This window comes from Ceratotherium simum, chromosome 3 (assembly GCF_057802395.1).
Source record: "Ceratotherium simum simum isolate JZ-2026a chromosome 3, ASM5780239v1, whole genome shotgun sequence".
Taxonomy (NCBI): Eukaryota; Metazoa; Chordata; class Mammalia; order Perissodactyla; family Rhinocerotidae; genus Ceratotherium; species Ceratotherium simum.
This window is the reverse complement of record NC_141902.1, coordinates 77499175-77521201: the sequence shown is the minus strand read 5'-3', so window position 1 is coordinate 77521201 and position 22027 is coordinate 77499175. Positions and strand designations below refer to the sequence as shown.

Sequence of the window (22027 nt, the reverse complement as noted above, 5' to 3'; positions counted from 1 at the left end):
TCTTGGAATGAAAAAAAAATTACAAATGAGATTTTGGGGCTAATTGGTAAAATGTGAATTTGGGGTCTATATTAGATAGCATATGAAGTTAATGCTATTTTTCTTAGGAGTGATAATGTTCTGGTTTTATAGGAGAATTTTCAGATGATACACACTTGCAATACATATTCAAATGGTTCGGAAAAAACGTTACATATTTACATAAAGAGAGAGAAAGCAAATGTGACAAAACTCTGAAAACTGGTGATTTTTGGTGCAAGATATATAGGTACTAAGCTTTCAACTTTCTTTTAGATTTGAAAATGTTCAAAACAAAAAGAATGCCATGTGGGTTTGTTCCACAGTTTTACACTCATAAATGGAGACATTCTATTCTGGTGTCAAAGACAATTTCTATGTAAATTAACTCATTTGTCCTGATTCAGTTTTAAAAAATGGGTTGAATTCAGTTGAATACCCTTTGGGAGAATCTAACTGATGCAGTTACTTAGTTTGACTGAATTTTTCTCCTCTTCAATAGATGAGCTGGAACTTTTACAGTTTGGTTATAATTTTCAAATTTTTCAGAGGCACAAGGCCCTGAGGCTTACAGGTGACTTCTCTGAAGTGTATCATGTCCATGCCCTTTCGCACCCATGCAGACAGCATTAATAAATCATCATCCTTTTCAGGGAAGACATGCTAGTCAGTCATCACTCTTTCCACAAAGCGGGCAGAAGACCTGCTCATCCTTCTCAATTCAGAGTTCTCTGCTATAAAGGCCAATTGTTTCACGTTGACAATGGGGAAGAAATGAATTATTCACCCACAAAGCAGGCTTTGGAAAACCTACACTTGCAGAACTGAGTATCTAAATATTTAAGATAATCAAGGGCTCAGACAGGTAGCCAGCAGACTGGTTAAGCACAGGGACTCCAGAGCTAGACTTTATAGGTTGAAATCTTAGTTCCACCACTTCTTAGCAGTGTGACCTTGGACAAGTTACTTAACCTCTTTATGTCTCAGTCCCCTCTTCTGAAAAATGGCAACACTATTAATATAATAGAGATTTTATAAACAATATGTTAATATTTGGGAAGCACTTAAAACAGGGCTTGGCATATAGAAAGCACTATACATGTGTTTTTGTCAAAAAAGGTCCAAAACCCTGGGTTAAATCAAGGAATGTATTTATGAATAAACTAATGAAGGAACGAACCAAAACCCTTTGGCTTACAAAGTACCCTCACATACTAAGGTCCTTTTGAGGGTAAGCACAGTTGCTTTTGCACCCACAGAGGAAAGGTCTAAGGGACGTACTTTTCACGCAGACTGCCAAGTGCTGCTCAGTGAGATCTGCTGGTGCACAATGAGGTGAGGACAGGAAACGAGAGGGAACTGTTTAGGAGTGTTGATAGCAATGGCCCTTGCTGCAATATTTTTATTGAATTTTATAGAAGTATCGGTTCAGAGTGGATTGGAAATTTTACAAAAAGTGGTCCTTCAGTACAGATGGCTTGAGCAGCACCATCTAGAGGTCCTCAGAAATGCAAATGACCCTCTTGTATCAAGTACGTATCTACAGATAGCATGTTAAATTTTTTGCATACATTCACTGTTTAGGCTAAAGTATTAGGAGAAAGAGGCTTTAAAGAAAAAAGTTGAGTAGGTCTAAGGGGAAAAGAATGATGTTAGGAATATAAGAAAAGAGCAGGAGCTAAGCTGGCTTTATAGGCATCAACTCCAAAGGACCAAAGAAAATGACTCTTCAAAAACACTGAGCTATTTCTTATATCTCTACAACCTCCTGTTGATTTTTACTTTTGTTAGTTATTCTCACTTTTGCTAGTTATTCTGTATTTAATTATTCTCAATTTCTTTGTAATACCTAGCAAAAAATAATGTAAAATAAGATCTTGTGTGCATGTGTGTAGAACAGCAAAGAAAGTGGGAGCCGAAGGCTTTGTCCTCAGTCATTAGAAGAGAGTAGCCCCTCTCCCTGAGATAAGTGGGACAGGATAGATTTAAAGAGAAAAAGGGATCCGAGAAAATAATCCTTTTTGCAACAACCCTTTGAAATGTATATCCAGTGTGGTAAATCCCCAAAGACCAAAAAATTAATACGGAATGGCAATCAGAAATACGCACCAACCCTGCATCTCCTTTGGGTGGAGACATATTGCCTATATAATCACTTCATGAGAAGCAGAAAAAAGCTTTTTTCAGAGACCTGTGGGGTAGGGAATTGGGACTGGGGATCCTCCTCCCCCCTAAAGTTAGGACCCTCAGAAACGATCCCCTGAGTGCAAGGATTAGAGATAATTTTCCTACTAGCAAAGGAAGCTGAGAGGGAAATTTGTCTCTTCTAGACTGGGCTTAGCAGAGGAATAAAAAACTAAAAACAACTTCTCCCAGAAATGTTGTAACTATTGACTTCGTTCTGATTAGGCTCAAATTAAAAACCTAATAAGAAACCAGCCATCATGAATAAGAGTCATAGACACAAAATCAGCAGTTCCTAGACACTTACAAACATGAGGTTAAAAATTGTCAGCTAGAGACTATGAATAAGCATGTTTAAAATGTTTAAAAGACACAAAAGAATGAAACAAAATATGCCTGAAGAATCAGAGGAAGATTTGGAAAACAAAAATAAAACTTAAAAAGGAGAGATAATAATTAAAATAAAAAACTCAGAATCAGTTTAATGTCAGATTAGACATTGTTGAAGAAAAAATTAATACACATGAAGATAAGTCAGACGAAATTATCCAGAATGCAACTAAGAGGGGAAGAAAGAGAGAATATGAAAGAGCGGTTATGATACATGCAGGATAGACTGAAAAGGTCTATCATTGTCTAACTGAAATTCAGAAAAGAATGAGTCAGAGGTAATACTGAAGAGATCCTGACTGAGGATTTTTTCAGACAAAATATACAGAAATAAATTCACGGATTTAATGGCTAAGACATTCTAAGCAAGAAAAATAAGATTAATTTATTCCTTGACATGTCCTAGTGAAACTGCACAATATAAGACAGAAAACATGTGAAAACAGAATTAAAAAAAAAAAGATTATCTTCAAAGGAGTGGCAGACTTATAGCTAATGCCTCAAATGAAACAATGGAAAACAGAAGCCAATGGAATAATATCTTCAATGTGCTGAATGAAAATAAGTGGTAATCTAGGATACCATGTCCAGCAAAAATGTTTTTCAAAAATAAGAGTAAAACAAAGACATTTTAAGACGGCTAAAAACTGAGAGAATTAAACCAGCAAACACCCAAGGAAATTCCAAAGGATGAATTTTGAACAGAAGGAAGATCTGATATGCAAGAAACAATGAGGAGAAATAAAAATGGTAAAATGTAAATGAACACTGACTGTATAAAACAATAATAACAATATCTGATGAAATTAATAGTGTAGAATTAAAATAAATGACAATAACTTATGAATCAAAAAAGGGGGGTAAATTAAATTGGACTAGTCTAAGGTTTGTGTATTGTATGGGTATAGGTTAAGATGCTGATTAATTTGAGATGTGATTCACATGCATATTATATTTTTTAGGGTAACCTCTTAGTAATAGAAAGAGAGTGTATAACTTCAAAACTAGTAGAGGAAAAGAATGAAATGATTAGAAAATATTCAATTGATTTAAAAGAGGGCTTGTAAGGGAAGGAAAAAACCCTATATAGAACAGGGACAAACACTGGTTAAATTAAAAATAAATGCATTTGTTAAAAGAGAAACGTTGTCAAACTGATTTTAAGAATGAATGAACTACATGCTGTTTACAAAAGACACATCTAAAACATGGGAATACAAACGTGTTAAAGGTACAAGGAGGGTGAATGGTGTGTCAGGCAAACTTTAACCTAAAGACAGCTAGGGTAACTCCATTAATATCAGATAAAATAAACTAAGAGGCAAAAAAATTACTAGGTTTAAATTGGTAATCTTTGTAATGTGCAGCAGCTCAATTCATGAGGAAGATATAACTTAGTTGCAACTAATAACATAGCCTTAGATTTACACACGATGAAAAATCCATAGGGTTAGCCTGGTGGCATAGCAGTTAAGTTCGTACATTCTGCTTCAGCAGCCCAGGGTTCACCAGTTCAGATCGTGGGCGCAGACCTACTCACCGTTCATCAAGCCATGCTGAGGCAGCGTCCCACATAGAAGAACTAGAAGGACCTATAACTAGGATATACACAACTATGTACTGGGCTTTGGGGAGAAAAAAGAAAAAGAGGAAGATTGGCAACAGATGTTAGTTCAGGGCTAATCTTCCTCAAAATAAACTAAAATAAACTAAAATAAAAATCCATAAAAATAAAAAGAGGTATGGACAAATGCACAATCATAGTGGCAAATTTTAATGCATCTCTCTCAGTAACTGAGAGAACAAGTAAAAAATATATATATATACACATAGATTTGAAAAACATAATAAATGACCAAATGGACATACACAATCCATAATACAAGACTATATCCTTTTCAAACACATGCTGAACATTAAAAACAAAACAAAACAAAAAAAAGACCATATTCTGGGCCATAAAGCAAAAGTCTCAACAAATTTCAAATCATATAGAACGTGCTCTCTGACCACAAAGCAATTAAGCTAGAAATATATAAAGCAGTAACTAGAAATATTTCATATACTTTCCATATATTTAGAAATCAAGAAACACTTCAAGTAATTCATGGGTTAAGGAATAAACCAAATGAAAATTAGAAAATATTTTGAAACTGTATAATAACAAAAATACTACATTTCAAACTTGTGGGGTGTAGCTAAAATAGTAATCAGAGGAAAATTAATAACCTTAAATGCTTACAAGAGAAAAGAGCAAAGGTTAAGAATTAATGAATTAAGTATGCATCTCAAGAAGTTAGAAAAGGACAGTAAATAAATCCAAAGTAGAAGTAAGAAAATAACATAGATCAGGAGTCAGTAAATATTGGTCTGTAGGTCAAATCTGGCCAGTGGCCTACTTCTGTATGGCCTCCAAACTAAGAATGTCTTTTACATATTTAAAAGGTGAGAAGGAGAGAGAGATGTGTGGGAAGGTGAAGACAAAGAGAATAAATATGTGATAGAAACATTATGTGACCTGTGAAGCCTAGAAATATCCCTCAAATATGAATGTGAATGGCATTTTCTGACCAACAAAAGCAGAGAATTAATTGCCATCAAGCCTGCACCTAAAAACAAAACTAAAGATATACCACACCAGGATGGCATAACAAGTCTAAATCTGCATGCACCCAATAACATAGCTTTAGCATATATGAAGAAAAAGTTGATAGAATTGAAGAAGAAATAGAGAAACTCACAATCATAGGGAAGACTAACACACTTCTTTCAAAAGCTGGTAGAACAAGTGAATAAAAACTCGGTTAAAGATAGAAAAGGTTTGAACAACAAAATCAACAAACTTGATATAATTATCCTATATAAAACTCTATACCTGAGAAGGGCAGAATTCAAATGTTTTTCAACTACATATGAAATATTTCTCAAATTTCATCAGATGCTGGGTCATAAAGCAAGTCTCCACAAATTTTAAATGCCTGAAATCATTCATTGTATACTCTCTCACCACAGAAGAATTAAACTAGAAAAAAAACACACACAAAAATCCCCATTTTCTTGGACATTAAGCAACATACTTCTAAATAATCTATGAGTCAAAGAAAAAATTACAAGAGAAATTAGAAAATGTTTTAAATTGAATGACAAAGAATAATCATCCATCAAAAATTGTAAGATTTAGCTAAACCACTACAAGAAAGACTTCTATGGCTTTATAGCATTTATAGCATTTATAGCATACTGCCGAAAAAGATATAATGACAGAAGCTTCCAATTCATGAAGCCAGAAGAGAGAACAGCATATCTAACCCAAAGGAAGAAGTCGTTTTCTTTGCCTTTTCACCCAAAGGAAAAAAATAAAGGTAAGAGTAGAGGTTAATGAAACAGGAAATACAGAATAGTAAAGAAGCCAATAGAGGCCAAAATAGGTTCTTTGAATAGAATAATAAAATTTATAAGTCTCTAGCAACATTATTAATGAAAACAAAAGGAAATTACAAAGTATCAACATTGGAAATGAAAAAGGGGCCACCATCACAGATCCTAGAGACATTAAAAAATAGTAAGAGTTAACATCAATAAATCTGGCAATTCAGATAAAAGAGAAAAACTCCTCAAAAACATTTAAAAATGATGTAAGAAGAAATAGATATTTTTAAATGGTCCAAACTCCTTTAAAGAAATATAATCTGTTATTTAAAAATGCATACAAAACACAACTCCATGATCACATGGCCTCATGGTGAGGTTTTCCAATCATTTAAAGAAGACATAACACCAATCTTATAGAAACTCTTCCATAGAATAGAAACAGAGGAGAGATTTTATAACTCTTTTTATGAGGCCTGAATAATTTGATGCCAAAACCTAATGCGGACATTACAGGAAATGAAAGATCAATATCTTTCATGAATACAGATGTCAAAATCCTAATCAAAATTCTAGCAAATCAAATTTAGGGATATAAAAAGGATAATATCATGACTAAATGGGGTTTATTCCAAGAAAGTAAGGGTGGGTAAACATTTGAAAATCAATGTAATCCACCAATGTACAGAAAAAAAAGGAGGGAAATCATATAATCATTTTAATAGATACAGAAAAAGCAATTGATAACTTTCAACACCATTCATGAAAGAAAAAAGCTTAGCAAACTAGGAATAGAAGGTAATTGCTTTAATCTCATATAAAGTATCCACAAAAATCCTAGAGCCAACATCATATTTAATGGTGAAACAAAGCAAGTTTACCTCTGAGATTGGAAACTAGTCAAGGATATCCACTATTACCTCTCCAGTTCAAAAAGTTCTTGGAGGGCCTAGCCTATACAACAACGCAAGGAAAAGAAAGGAAAAGACCTACAAGGATGGGAAAGGAAAAAATAAAATTATCATTCTTCACAGTTTATAGATTACGAACCTAGAAAGTGCAAAAGAATCTGCAAACTACTAGAATTTATAAGTAAATTTAGAAAAGTTTCAGAATACAAGATCAATAAACAAAAATCATTTTTATATCTATATCTCAGTTGTTGCTGGCATTTTAAAAAAGATGTATTTTACAATGTCAAAAAATACATAAAATGCATAGAGATAAATCTAATGAAAAATGTTCAAGACCTTTACTTTGAAAACTACAAAATATTTGTAAAAGAAATTAAGGAACATACCATGACCATGGATTGATTACAAGATTTAATATCATAAAAATATCAATTCTCTCAATTGATCTATAGATTAATTTATATGGAATTATATGGACCCCATTATATATATATATATATATATATGTATGTATAAATAATCTATATAGATTCCATTGAAGTTAATTTATATGCGAATACAAAGTCTGAGAACAGCAAAGACGAATTTTAAGAAGAAAAACAAAACTGTAAGACTTTGTAAGACTTACAAAATTATATAAGATTTACAAAACTATGGTCATTTTGTTCTAAAGACAGACAAATCAAGCAACGGAACAGCAGAAAGTCCAGAATCAGACCCACATGTATACAGCTCCCTGCTTTATCTCAAAGGTTACACTGCAGTATAACAGAGAAAGGATGGTTTCAATGAATGGTACCAGGTCAGGTGGATAAATACGTGGGAAAATGGACTTTCATTACGTCACATGATATAAAAAATCATTTTTAGGTGGATTGTAGATTTAAATGTGAAAGGCAGGAGCTTTTCTCTTCAGGACCTCAATGTAGGCAAAGATTTCTTAAACTAAAATAGAATCTCTCCAAGTAAAGAATAAAAGGTAAATTGAACTATTTTAGTATTACGATAATTTGTTCATTAAAGTCAGTCAGAGTGAAAAGGCAACCCACAGAGTGGGTGAAGATATTTGCAATGAGTATCTGACAAAGGACTCATATCCAGAATACCAAGGAATCCCCACAAATCAATCAAAAAGATAATTGTAAAAAAGAGCAAAAAAAACCCTGAAAAGATACCAGCAAAAGAGGATACCCAAACAACTAGTAACATGAAAAGGTACCCAACTTTATTAGTCATTAGAAAATAAAAATTAAAACCACTATGTGAATACCACTATACTTACAGCACAGTGACTAAAATGAAAAGACAAATGATACAGAGCAACCAGAACTCTGGACAGTGGAAGAGAAAGTTGGTACATCCACTGAAAATGTTATAAAGCTGAACATGTGTAACATCCTACAATCCAGCCATACCACTCCTAGGCATATCTCTTCAGAACTGTATACACGTGTTCATTAAAAACATGTACAAGAATGTTCATGGCAGCACTATTTATAATAATCAAAAACTGAAAACAACCCAAAGGTTATTGACTGAATGTTTGCGTCCCCACAAATTCATATGTTGGAGCCCTAACCCCCAGTGTGGCTGTACTCAGAGAAGGGGCCTCTAAGGAAGTAATTAAGGTGAAATAAGGTCATAAGGTTGTGGCCCTGATCTGACACCACTAACGTCCTTATAAGGGACACCGGAGATCTTGTTCTTTCTCTGTCTCTGCGCCTACCTACCGAGGGAAGGCCATGTGAGGACACAGCCAGAAGGTGGCTGTCTACAAGCCAGGAAGAGAGTTCTCACCAGAAACTGAATTGGCCCGCACCTTGATCTGGGACTTCAGCCTCCAGAACTGTGAGAAAATAAATTTCCGTTGTTTAAGCCCCCAGTCTATGGTGTTTTGTTATGGCCACCTGGACTGACTAAGACACCAAACATGCCTCAACAATATAGTGGATAAATAATTTGTAGTAAATGCACACGTTGCAATACCATATAGCAATGACAATAAACTATATTTACACTTAACAATATGGATAAATCTCACAAGCTTAACCCATTTATGATTCCATTTATATAAAGTTCAAAGAGGCCAAAAGACTCTACGCTGTTAGGAGGCAGTTTTCTTGATCTGAGTCCTTGTTATAGAATGTGTTTTGTTCTGCACTTAGATTTGTACACTTTTCTGTACGTGTGTTATGTTTCAATAAAGAGTTAAAAGAAAGGGTGATGGGCCTAGCTCTTTAAACTGTCTTGAGGGAGAGACTGCTAGAAGCTGCTGGCACCGGAGATGCCATTTTGGAGGCAAAAGAACAGATTCAGGTGGTAAGATTCCTGAGAGCGAGTGCTTGCTGGATGAAAGGCCTTCAGAAAACCCCACTTTGCAAATATTTCCATTCCATATTATTTTCCCCACAAAATGCAAAAAAGTACATCCATTTCTTAAATATTGAAGGGGCACCTTAGATGCTTACTGAGTCTATAAACAGAAGACTAAGTCATAGAATTGCTAACATATCGTGACTAAAATATACTTTAACATCACATTTTTCTTATTTCTACATAGAATTGCTGACAGACTGGCTTCGCATAGATCTAGCCACCAGCAATTGTGTTTTACCACTTTTTAAGTCATCTAAAAGTTCTATTTTCTAACCATTCCTTGGACACCCCCTTCACTTTCTTTTCACTTCTACCACTTGGACTACCAAATGGAATTCTTTTTGGTGCTTTATTTTTTCTACACAAATAAAAATGAGAACAGTGATGATGCAATAGTGACTTAATGAGTATTTTTTGATCATATGAGATCTGTTCAGCCGGATTTATCACATGGGCTTCATTTATCACTGAATCTTATGGGACTTTGTGATCAGTCACAAACCTGTCAGAATGAGGAGAGCTAACCAAGATCGGGACTGTTGTAATTTGTGGGGCCCCTTCTCTCTGCCTTGTTTGCAATCTCTCTGCTCTTGCAGTCAGCAATATGTCCTTCTATGACTGCCTGACTCCAGTGCTTACGTAATAATTGGCCTCTCAAGAGGGACCCTTTGGAGATTTTCTCTGGTATTGGTGATTTACTCTTTACAAAAAACCAAGAAATCATGCAATTACTATTTGGGATGGGAAACTCAGCAGAACATAGCCTGAGGGAAAGGGTGATGGTTCCCAAGGTTCTGAGCTGGGCTGAGGAGGTATGGTGGAAAGGGCAGGGTGGGGGCACCCAGAGCTCGGCTCCTATGGCTCTACCGTTTTACAGGCTGGGGGGCCACAGGTGAGCCGCTCTGCTTCTCTGAGTCTCCCCTTCCTTATCTGTCAAGTGGAGATCATGTGGGCAACCACATGCAGCTGATGGGAGCTCTGGAGGCAATTAATGCTGCATAATGCACCTAACACATGGTAGGTGCTATGCGCATACGTGAAAAGCACAGTTATCATTGTGCCTACCCCCGGCCCACTCCAGGTGGCCACATCTCTCAAGAGAGCCCAACAAGAGGGCATGGTTTCCTCAGAGGGCTCAGACACACGTTGTTTGAAATCTGAAACCACCAAGAGTTGAATTCAACCCCAACACACACTCTGCCTCTAGCCACAGCACATGGTAATATACCAACCCAAGTGAAATGGTTAACAATGGCACATTGGGAAGCTGGGAAAATTCTCTCGATCACAGTATGTTCTGCGTGATTTAATCTTTCATCTTGGATCTTTTAGAACAGCTGCACTGTCATATTGCAAAAAACAACACTGCACCTGTGGTAGGCATTCTTCTAAGGTGGCCCTTAGATTCCTGCCTCCTGGTGTACAGCCCTGTGTAATCCCCTCCCCTTGAGTGTGAGTGGGACTGTGACTATACTGGGATGCCACTCCCATGATTAGGTTACATTACCTGGCAAAGTGAAGGGGTTGTGCAGATGTAATTAGTTGACTTTTTAGTTAACTTTGAGGTGATCAGAGGGAGATTATCCTTGGTGGGCCTGACTTAATCAGGCGAGGCCTTTAAAAGAGGATTTGGGGATCAGATAAGGGGAAAGTCAGAGAGAAGAGAGAGGAGAGGGAGATTCTCTTGCTGGTCTTGAAGAAGTAACCTGCCATGTTGTGAAGAGGGCCATGTGGCAAGGACCTAGGTCTTTAGAGCGGCCTCTAGGAGCTGAGAGCTTCTCTGGTCCACAGCTGTCAGGAAAACAGGGGCCTCAGTTATTCAGCTGCAAAGAACTGAATTCCGCCAACAACTTGAGGAGCTCAGAAATGGATCTTTCCCTAGTTGGGCCTCCAGATGAGGGCAGAGCCACTGACAACCTGAATTCAGCCTTGAGAAGTCCTTGAGCAGAGGACCCACCTAAAACACAGACACTGGTGATCCACAGAAACTCTGAGATAATAAATTTGAGCTGTCTGAGCTGCTAAATGTGTTGTAATTTATTATGTATCCAAAGAAAATGGATACAGTGTCCTTTAGCCAAAGGACATTCAAATAGGCATTCTGTCCATTTGTTTCACATTCCTATCCCAGGAGTGTTTAGAAAGTGTATAGGACACGTTTACCTGTGTCCTTGAAGCGCACGGTACTAAGGGGAGCTATGCACGAAGAAAGGCTGAAGTCACAAGGAAAGGGGACCGCTCCTGCGAGGTGCACAGAGAACACCATGGCCCAGAGCTGGGAGCGGATCCACATCCCAGAGAGGACATACAGGCAGGGGCGCAGCAGCCAGAGCGCCCATCCTGGACAGGATTGAGGCGCCCAGTCCTCACCCCGTGTAACTGCCTCTTAGTCTCAAGAAGCCTGAAGCATGAACTAATATTAACACTCATAGTGGAAAAAGTCCCTTTGGTTCAATTCCACTCTGGTACTTCTTCAAGATGCCTAGAGAACTGGGGGAGGCTGGAGGGCAGGCAGAAGCAGGCTGCTTTCTCTGTGACTCCCCACCCTCATGGAAGCTGTTTCCTCTCATAACCCTCATCGCCTGGGGTTTGGAGTGTCCCTGCTCCCCATCGTCACTTCTAAACCATCTCTTCTCCCTGAAGACACGCAGTCTCTTGGGAACCCACAGCAGACTCGTCGTTCATACGTTCCCTGCTGCAGTCACGCCAGCTTCTGGTCACCGCCCCTCAGTCCTGGAGATGCCGGCCCCTGGGGCAGGGACCACCTCGCCACCCCTTCCCCAGTCACTTCCCAGTGATTTTGACAAGGACTTCTTTTCAGTGGTGTTCCCAAGCATGCTTAATCCTTGTCCTCAAGTCACCTCACACATTTCATGGTATACTGCCCACGTCATCCTGGGCTCTGTCTGCAGGTGTGTCTCCCCCTGGCCTGTGAGCCTGGAGGGCCGGAGCACACCTCTGGGCCGGGCTCAGGCTCAGGGTAGTTGAACACGCACTGAGTCCAACTCCAGGACGTGCGGTCCCAGTGGCCTTCGGTCTCCCCTGTGCTGCTGGGAGGAGGGAGAGCAGAATGACTTAGAGAAAGTGTGCCCTCCTGACCTTGAGGGAGACAGCGGCGTTGCTCTACGAGCACGGCACTGAGCCTGTCACTCCAGGTCAGGTGAGAGGCCGTCCTGCCCAGAGGTGGGAAACAGACTCCATAACTTCTAGAAGCCCCTTTGGTGTGATTCCACTCTCATCCTCTAGAAGACAGATCTTTTCTTTCTTGTTGACCTCATGAATCCAATGTAAATAGCTCCGTCTCCCCCCAGTTATTCAAGAACGTTCCAATATTCTCAGCTCCCTGGAAATTCCCGTAAAACAGGGATAGCACCTGAAGTTTCAGAGTGGGAATGCTACCTGAGAAAGTGTTCATTTTATACAAATCAGATAACGTTCACACCCAACTACTCATTCTTCCCTCCCCCCTCCTCGTCCTGCACGCCCCCATGTTTACCTTCTAGAACATACGTCACAGGGATAGTCACTAATGTCATGCTCCTAGGCCAGGGAGAGGACTCCTTGGAAACCAGCACGTGTAAGTGTTAGATGATACCTCGTTACCCTCAAAAACTTAAACAAATAGTAATTGAGCACGTTAACTGCTCATTTACCTCCAACAGGACACATCTATGCTGAACAAGACAGACTCTGGCTCATGGCAGACCCCAAGCAGCTTTACTCCTCCAGGGGGGTGGTTTTCCACTTTGTCCTGGTGCATTCCAGGGCTCTGAACCCAGGAGAGGAGCCATGGGGGTGAAAATCCATCAGTACAGATAGAAGTCATCTTTCATCCTGAAGTAATCCTACACATCTAGAAGTTATCTTTCATCTAGAAAGTATCTCGTACACCTAGAAGTAATCTTTCTAGGTCTGAGCATTGATACCATTTAAAACAGGGCATCTTCCCTAAACACACTACCTTTCTTTTGCTCAAATTTCTTATGCGGAACTTACCATTTTCTAAATCTCAGTCTAGCCCACGTATTCGGTCACATTTTGAAGCTAAGTGAATCACGACAAAACCTAATTCTGTGGCTGGGGGGATGGAAGGCAAGGAAGGCTTAGTTGTTTGGTTTAAGTTGGCTTCTGGAATTCAAGACTCTCACCCAGTTGAGAGCATGCCTGGGGCTGTGAATAACATGCGATCACCCTGGGAAGACGACCCAGCCACGGTAAATGCCCGTACTTCCCAGCCTCTGGGGAACTGATATGGCCCCGTGCCATTCTCACACCTCCAGCCGGACCCAGAACCTGGCGCCCAAGAAAAAGGCATTCTTCACATGAGCAGTGTGTCTGAGGACACGGGTCAGTGTTCCTATTGCTAACTTTGATGGAGTGGTCACTCACATCTCCTCACACAATAACTTCAGTTAAGAACAGAAAGAACACACAGGAACTAGCATTGTGAATATTTTTTTTAAAAACTTCAGCTCCTGCAAAGAATAAAATCACAGGTGAACACCATCAAGGGAGGTTGGTGGTGTCATGGGTAAGGAGCTATTAGTCACTTATTCTGCCTTTTCCAAGCAACATTCCTCTGATTCATACATGATAATGGGACCAATTAACTTAAGCTTTGTAACAGATGGTTACCACACAGTTTAAAATAAGATGTCGTTTTGCTCGTCACCCACTACGATACTTAGATGAAAGAAAACAAAACACTAAAATTCTCTAGAAGAAAGACGAGTGCGTTCTTGCCCTAACTGTGACCCTGTGATTCCTTTCAATTCCCACCCACCCAGGGCCACCGATCCCCTTTCTCCAGCATCACTGTGCCTTGCATGTGCTTCTGTGAGTCCCTCCCATGGACTGTGACTGTGTGCTCCGGGTCTGGCTCCCTTACGTTTCTGTCTGTGCTCCAGACTCCCTCATCCAGCTGGCACTCAACATTGCACAGGGCTGTGTTGGGGGCCTGGTGGGAGGTCCCTATGATGAGCTCATCCCTCCCACAGACTTCATCTTACAGTGCTCACTCCCACATCTATATCCTTAGCCCAGACATCTCCTGAATTCCAGCCTCACACGGTCAACTGGACAGCATCTTTACAAGTCTCACCAGAAGCTCAGACTTTGCCTGCTGCAACTGGCCTCTTCAGCACCTCCCAAACCTGCCGCTCCTCAGGGGTCTGCATCTCCGCACAGCACCATCATCTGCCCGTGTGCTGAGGGTAACATTCTTGGGGTCATGCTGGACGCTTATCTCTCCGCCATAGCCCCATCCAACCCATCAGCAAGCCCTGTGGGTCCACCTTCAAAACAGACCCTGCTTCAGCACCTGGCTCTTCTCAGCACTTTCACTGCCACCCCTGCAGCCCTGGCCACCCCCTACCCCCGACCCCCTGCCTGGACCAAAGCAGCTGCCTCCTCCCTGCTCTCTCTGCTGCTTCTCTTGCCTCCCTATACTCCATGGTTTTTTTCTTTCTTTTTTTTTTGTGGTGAGGGAGATTGGCCCTGAGCTAGCATTCATTGCCAATCTTTCTCTTTTTGCTGAGGAAGATTGTCCCTGAGTTAACATCTGTGCCCATCTTCCTCTATTTTGTATATGGGACGCTGCCACAGCATGGCTTGATGAGCGGTGCATGGGTCAGCGCCTGGGATCCCAACCCATGAACCCTGGGCCGCTGAATCGGAGCGTGGGAACTTAACCACTATGCCACTGGGCCGGCCCCCCTATACTCCATTTTTGACAAAGCAGCCAGAAGGTGTCAGACGTAAATCCAAACATGTCACTCCCTTGTTCAAAATGCACCCCCCAGCTGCACATCCTGTAGACCGTTAAGCCCAAAGGGCTCACGAGGGCTCCCTGGGCCCCTGGCGACCATTCTCCTGCCTTCCTTTCCATCTCCTCCAGCCCTCGCTCCATCTGCTCATGCGCCCCTGGCCTTTCTTAAATAGGCCAACCCTTTGAAGCTGTGCTCCCTGTGCCAGGAACGCCCAAGCCGATGTCTCCATCGCTCCCTCCTCCCTGCCCTCAGGAGGCCTGCCTTGGTCTCCGCGCCTTCATCTTGCATCCCCTGCCTTGCTTCTTCACTTCTCCATGGCAGTCCTCGCCGGCTTACTTCATATGTATGGTCCACCTGTTTATTGTCTTTCCTCCCCACTAGAACTCCGCCAGGGCAGGGATTTCATCTGTGTGGTTTGCAGCAACAGCCCCAGCACCTGCCCGGGGCGTTTCACGGACACAGGTTTGCATTGGGTGAATTTGTCTTGTTTTGGCAGCTCTCACACATCTCTGACTTTAAGGTGGAAGAAAATGAGGCTCTAGTGGGCCAAGTAACTTGGCCAAGTTTTCTCAGCTGACCCGGGACTCAGCCAGGGGGGCTGACTCTGGGAGCCTTCAAAACCTTCTGCACATCTTATGATTTCTTGGGCAGATTCGCTCCAATTTGATTATTCTCCCACAGAGACAAGACTCAACACCACAACTCAAAGGTGTCCCTAAATATTTTCTGACCTCTATATTTCTATTTCCCATGTATGCAGTAACTACTATATTACACAATATGTCTCTGCCCTTTGCATCCATGAACTCACTGAAGTCCCGCACGCTGTCTAGCCCACGCTCTGGGGGGCTTCTGGGCCAGGTGCCAGCTGGTACTTCCCAAACCTAGAGACCCATGATCTCTGAGTCTTCCTATAGGTGAACGTAGCAGGATAACCCAACTGAGGAATGAACGGCTTCTTGTATTCTCCATGGCAGGCTAACCATTAAAGAATGAAGATCATGCTTCCTTCCTCTCTCAGGAGGTCAGTGCTTTTGTGTCCTGATGATCTGGCCCTCTGTTGCCCCCAGGGCTGTCATGGCGTGGGAGGAGGTTGTGCCCTCTAGGGTTTTAAGGCCTGGGGAGAATGGCACTCCCCATCTGTGGGGTTCTGTGGGAGGTGAAGACTGACACCCCACTTGACACAGAGGGCCCTCAAACTGATGGGGCGGCCCCTGATCGCCCACACCAGGCACTGAGAGCATGGAGCCAAGAACCTGGGATGGATGGCTGGGCCAGGGGCAACGCTACCTGAGTGAAGGCCATTTTTGCAGATTTTCTGGACCACATGAAGCCTGGGCTCCTGTAGAGTCCCAAAGGCAGGGAAGTCCCCTACCCCAAAGCCCTGTGACAGAGATATTTCCTTCCAAACACAATTGGAATTATGCCTTGAACAAGTGGATTTTTTTCACTAATATTTTTTTGATATCTGTGTCAATCTACCACGTACACAGTACACACACATACATATCCCATGCATATCAATAGTTTATTCATAACGATCCTGAGCACTAAATTACTAGAAGGAGGAATTTGTACCCTACACCCAGCAATACTGAGCAGCTCTCCCAAATCGCTACTCTATGGTGGAGCTCTGTTTTCCCCACGGATAGTGATGGGAACCTGAACAGCACAGCCTGGGTGAGAGGGAACAAGGCCACCTCCCAGTGGGCCAGGCTCCTCACCCGGATGGGGTTGGGGAATGTGTGGGACTCGTCTGGCACCAGCCAGGGGTCACCAGAATCCAGGCATGGAAAGTGCCTGAGGGATGATCTAGTCTACGCCCCAGCTTGAGAGTTGAGGAAAGAGAAGTCAGATGGACGGTGGGCCGGGGTCAGCTTTGTGCTCCCGCCCAGCCTGGAGACTGTCTCGCTGCACTGAGGAAATGAATGCACATCTATCCTGTACTCTTTCATTCTTCCAGGTCCTCATTTCCCACCCCAGGCTGCACCCTGACCTTCAGGCTCCCACTGCACCAGGAGAGGGACTGCCAGGCACTGTGGGTCAGCCAGCTTCCCCAAGGCTTCCTGCTGCATCGACAGAGCGCTGGGGGGACATCACTGCTGCCAGTTCCTCCATTCTCTTGGCATGCAACATAAACAATGAACTGCTGGTGAATTTAGCATCTTAACTCAGTAAGGTTTTTTTTTTTTTTTTGTGAGGAAGATCAGCCCTGAGCTAATATCCAATGCCAATCCTCTTCTTTTTTTGCTGAGGAAGATTGGCCCTGGGCTAATAACCGTGCCGATCTTCTTCTACTTTATATGAGATGCTGCGACAGCATGGCTTGACAAGCGGCACATTGGTGCATGCCCGGGATCCGAACCTGTGAACCTTGGGCTACCGAAGCGGAGCGCACGCGCTTAACTGCTGCGCCACTGGGCCAGCCCCAGTTTTTTTTTTTTTTTTAATTTTTTGTTTATTGCAGTAACATTGGTTTATAACATTGTATAAATTTCAGGTGTACATCATTATACTTCTATTTCTGCATAGATTACATCATGTTCACCACCCAAATACTAATTACTACCCATCACCACACACATGTGCCTAATTATCCCTTTTGCCCACCTCCCTCCCCGTTCCCTCTAGTTTGTGTTTTTAAAAGGTGTTTTCCAAGACTGGATGGTTTCAGTAAAATAGTACCCTTTTAAAATGCTAGTCCAGAAGATAAGATGTAAGTGATAAAAATTAATATGTGATATATGGAAAAAGTAACAGAAAACCCATTTAAGAGAAGTAAGGGCTTTTGCTGAGGATGACAGAGCTGATGGAGGAGGCTATCATGGTGGACTCTGCACCCTATCCCAGGACTCGAGCTTCAAATGAAGCAGCAGCAATTACCTACCCATACTCACAATCGTCAGAATCGAGCTTTATAAAGGTCTGAGCTGTTGTGGCATTCAAGAGAAATTAGCTCTTGAAACTTTTTTCTTTCTTAACATATACTAATTTTTCCCTTCTCTGTGAACAGTGAATCTTTTGTTTAAATTATCTTATCTGAATTACTCACATAGAAGCATCTATAAAACAGCCGCCTTTCAGAGCGAGTGGACTAGGATTACTGCTAATCCAGACAGATTGTTTTATGTCTGTTGACCCATGATCCCAAGGTAAGACAGAGCAAGGCTGTGGGTGTCAGTCATCGGGTTGCTTCTGACAGCTGTGCAGCAGCTGAGACAACAATTCATCCATGGTCATGGCATCAGAGCCAACACAGTTATTGGGAGTGCGGACCCTGTTCTGGAACCAAGCAGGCCACGGGTAAGGCTCAACCAAGTCCTGTGGCCGAGACTTGTTCGCCAGGCTGCCCAACACAAATAAGCCCCACTAATTACCACCCTTTACTTGTCTCCACGCATTTTGTGCCTTCCTTCTTGAAGCAAGTGGATGAGGATGCCTCTTGGATTGCTCTAAGAAGCAATGACATGAAACCAAGTAGACACAGGAGCTCGGATGTAGTAGAAATGCCTGACACATCGACTTTCTAGGTATTTCCCATTTGCCCTGCAAATCTTTGCTCCACCCTTCTCCATCCTGTTCTGTGCCCATAGGGCGACCTCCATGGACCCCAGTAATGAACTCTCTGCTCTCCGCTCTTCTGCCAGTGAGAGGCACTGGTCAGAGCCTGTATGGTGTGGGAAGAGTGTGGTTTGAGTATTTATTTCTCTAGCATCTTCTCTCTCGCTAAAGCCAAACTTTCTGCCAGTGGCTATCTCCATCAGCTACTCTCATCCTTCGCCTCTTTGCCAGGCCCAAGGGTAGCAATGTCCCTGTGGTGCCAGTTCCAGGCACAACACTATCCTTTGTAGGTGAACTTAAAACACGCCCACTCCTTGGTCAATAGTCCCTTCATGGAATCCTCTGTTCTCACTAGTTTTGATGTGCCACCTTTTCTTTCCTACCAAGATTTGGAAGAAATGACTGGTCCCTCAACCAACATCAAGACCATACCAACCTATATATCCTTCTCTTCAGTCTTAGGGCCCTCTCCCTAGAGGAGCAGCACTTGCTGGCTGCAGGCCTGACCAGACCCTCTCTCTACCATGCTCAGTCAAAGGCACCCCGACCTGCTCTCCTGGGATGTCCCACACGGGAGCATCTCCATAGGCCAGGCCTTTGGAAGCAGAAGCTCCACTCCACAGCAGATGGAAACAGCTGGCTGAAGGTGGAATCAGAATCAGAAGACCTTGCTCCGAAGCCCCAGCCCCTGACTAGGTGAGTATACACCCCATGAGCACTGTCATTCCACGCTGGCAGGCAGGGCCACAAGGGGAGATGCATGGTGTGCCTGAGAGGAAGGGCATGGAGTCTTCCATGTGTGTGTCTAAGAAGCCCCCAGACATGATTTTGCAAAGATTTATAATGCAAATGATTATGAGTGAGACAGGTATTGCTCTGTCTCTGAGAGAGCCTACATCTGTTTCAGACATTTGCTTTGAACTAATTATTTTATCCTTAGGAACTCCAAAGAAGACAAGTTTGGCTTGCTCCCTGAATCTCTTCCTCATCAGATGTCAGAATAAACATTAAGGAGAAGGAGGAGAGAGCAAAGTTGGGTTTTAGGTTTCTTCAACCCGGAAGCCAGGAGGGTGGGGAGGGCAGGAGACTAACAGCAGTGCAAGGCATGTGTCATTTATACTCAAAGAAATTCCCCAGCCTGGGGACCTGTCTGCTCATCTTTGCAGATGGAAAAGTGAGGCTCAAGGAGCTTACATATGTTGCTCATGTCCACAGGACGGGACAGGGTCTCCTATTTTTCTCAAAGCCCATGGTCTTTCTTATCTTTTGTTCAGCACCCATGAGGAGCTGGATGAGAAGTGCAGTTGGAGAGAGAAGTAAGGCAAAGCAGCTCGAGTTCTCTTTAGGGGGGGCTAGCCAAGCCAGGCACAAAAGGAAGACTCAAGAGATGGCAGCGCCACGGTCACCGGCCACTGCATCCAGCCAGCGCTGGGCTAGAGCAGAGTCTGTCTTCAGAGCAGGGGTCTGGTGCAAGCATCTGGAGTCCTAATTGAAAATGCCAGAGTCACACACCACGCCTCTCTCTTGCTCACCGATATAAGTTAGGCCAGCCCCACTTGTTCCCTGAGCCTAAGGAACGCGGGCCTGCTGGGAGGAGACACTCACCTGCCTGCTCCAAAGCTACCATTGTTGCCTGCTCGATCAGGTCACGTTCGATGAAGCTCCTGAAGTCTTCACTGTAGACGCTCAGATCTGGCAACTGGAATGTGTAGATTGGCATCTCCAGGGGGAACTGCTCGTTGTTGCACTCACTCGCCACGTGTGACCGGGCCAGGGAGACGATGGCTGAGCTGGCGTGAGAAATCCCTCGGGAAAGTCGCTTTTCTGCAGGGGGAGAGGGAAAGACAACACAGGAACTGAGTGGGTGGGGGTGTGGCTCTGTGAGCACGCACACATGCACAAACATACAGGCACACGTATACACCACATGCATGTACACAAATATACATACACACATACATGAACACACCACACACATATACACGACATGCATGTACACACATTGCACCTACACACAGGCACACACACATTCACTAGCATATCCACATCCTCCCCCAGAAGCCCTCTGTGCTGTCAGGCTTTTCCTGTGGCCCTCCCTACTGCTGGGCTAACATCACCACCACCTGGCGTATGGCACTTTCTCTGAGTCATGGAAGCACTTAGAAAGAGGTGAGCTGCAAGTCCACCGCACAAGGACGCATCAGCATCCTCAAAGATCACCAGGCTTGCTTTGTGGGTCTTAAGTTACATCTAACTCAAGTCAGCAGAGCTGCCCTCTCCCAGCACTAAATGCTACAAGGAAACTGCCTTTGTTTTTATGAGTTTTTATATTTAAAGCCAGAAGCAATCCATTCAGGCTTTCCCCACTATGGTTTGGATTTTTAAGATAGGTTAATTTACTGGAGTGACTCTGATAAACATATCCCACATGAAGATCCCCAGAACACAAGTGTTAAGCCATTACACGCTTCTCTTCTGTCTGGGCTTTCTGTTGTCACAGCACTCGCAAAAGATGCTGGTCTAGTCTGGTCTTATTCTGCCTGGGCTTTCCAACCAAGGAATGAGAAATGTAGTGTAGAATTTCTGTTGTAGAACATGTTACCTTGTTAGGAAGTCGATCATGTGATCTCAACGGCACAGCAAGAAAGTAGATGTATTTGTTCTCTTGGCACTCTAAAAGTGTACTTGTTTTTTTAAGCCCTGTGCTTAATCACAAACATTTACCGTAATACAAGAATTCCTAAATATATGATTTTAGGAACAGGTTTTCTTTTTTACAGTCGATAGTTGTAGTAATGCAGGATTCTTTTAGCAAGGCAGTAGTCTTTTATTTTGCTCAGGAGAACAGAATTCAAACCGATGTTTGAGTATTGTCTAAACCCTGTGGCACATTCACAAGTGTATCACACGGACTCCCATCTCATTTCAGATTAGTCTGCTCTCTGGTCACGTTCTGCGCTCAGGCCTTCACCCCTCTGAGGTGCACCTCTGCTCCCCTGTGCTGACGGAAAACCCACGCCTGTGCCTTCATTCAGAACAGGAGCTTCTTACTGCCCCACTTGCAAAGGCAGTGCACAGAAATGTTATTAAACTAAAGCAGTCTGCTAAAGCAGACTAAAAACAAGAGGCTTTTGATTCTAGGGTAAGTTAGAGTCAATTCTCAGAAGCCTCAAGTATTTGTGCATTAAAATAAATGGCAAGTCTCAGAAACAGTATTTCAAAATGGATAGTTTTGATTCACCTTCAATTTCACGTTGAAACCAAGATGATTAAGTTATTTTGCATTTTGAGAAAAGGCGAGAAGAGAAGTCAGACCACACAGGCCATGAGAAAGAAGAGAAGCGGAGCACGTGGGTCTGCTTATGCCCATGACCACCACAGCGTGGGCAAGCACCAGCGCTGGCCAGCGTCAGGGATTGTCACGGCACTGGTGGAGCACAGCTGGGC

The 22027-nt window shown here is 42.6% G+C and overlaps 1 protein-coding gene across 1 annotated transcript in view; it reads right to left on the bottom strand.

Annotated features, from left to right (window-relative positions):
* Window positions 1-22027, bottom strand: part of OTUD7A (OTU deubiquitinase 7A) — a 394020-nt gene that overhangs the window by 82340 nt on the left and 289653 nt on the right. The window contains 1 exon segment of the mRNA XM_087428823.1: window positions 20186-20404. Within this exon segment, the coding sequence (XP_087284949.1) occupies window positions 20186-20404 (219 nt within the window).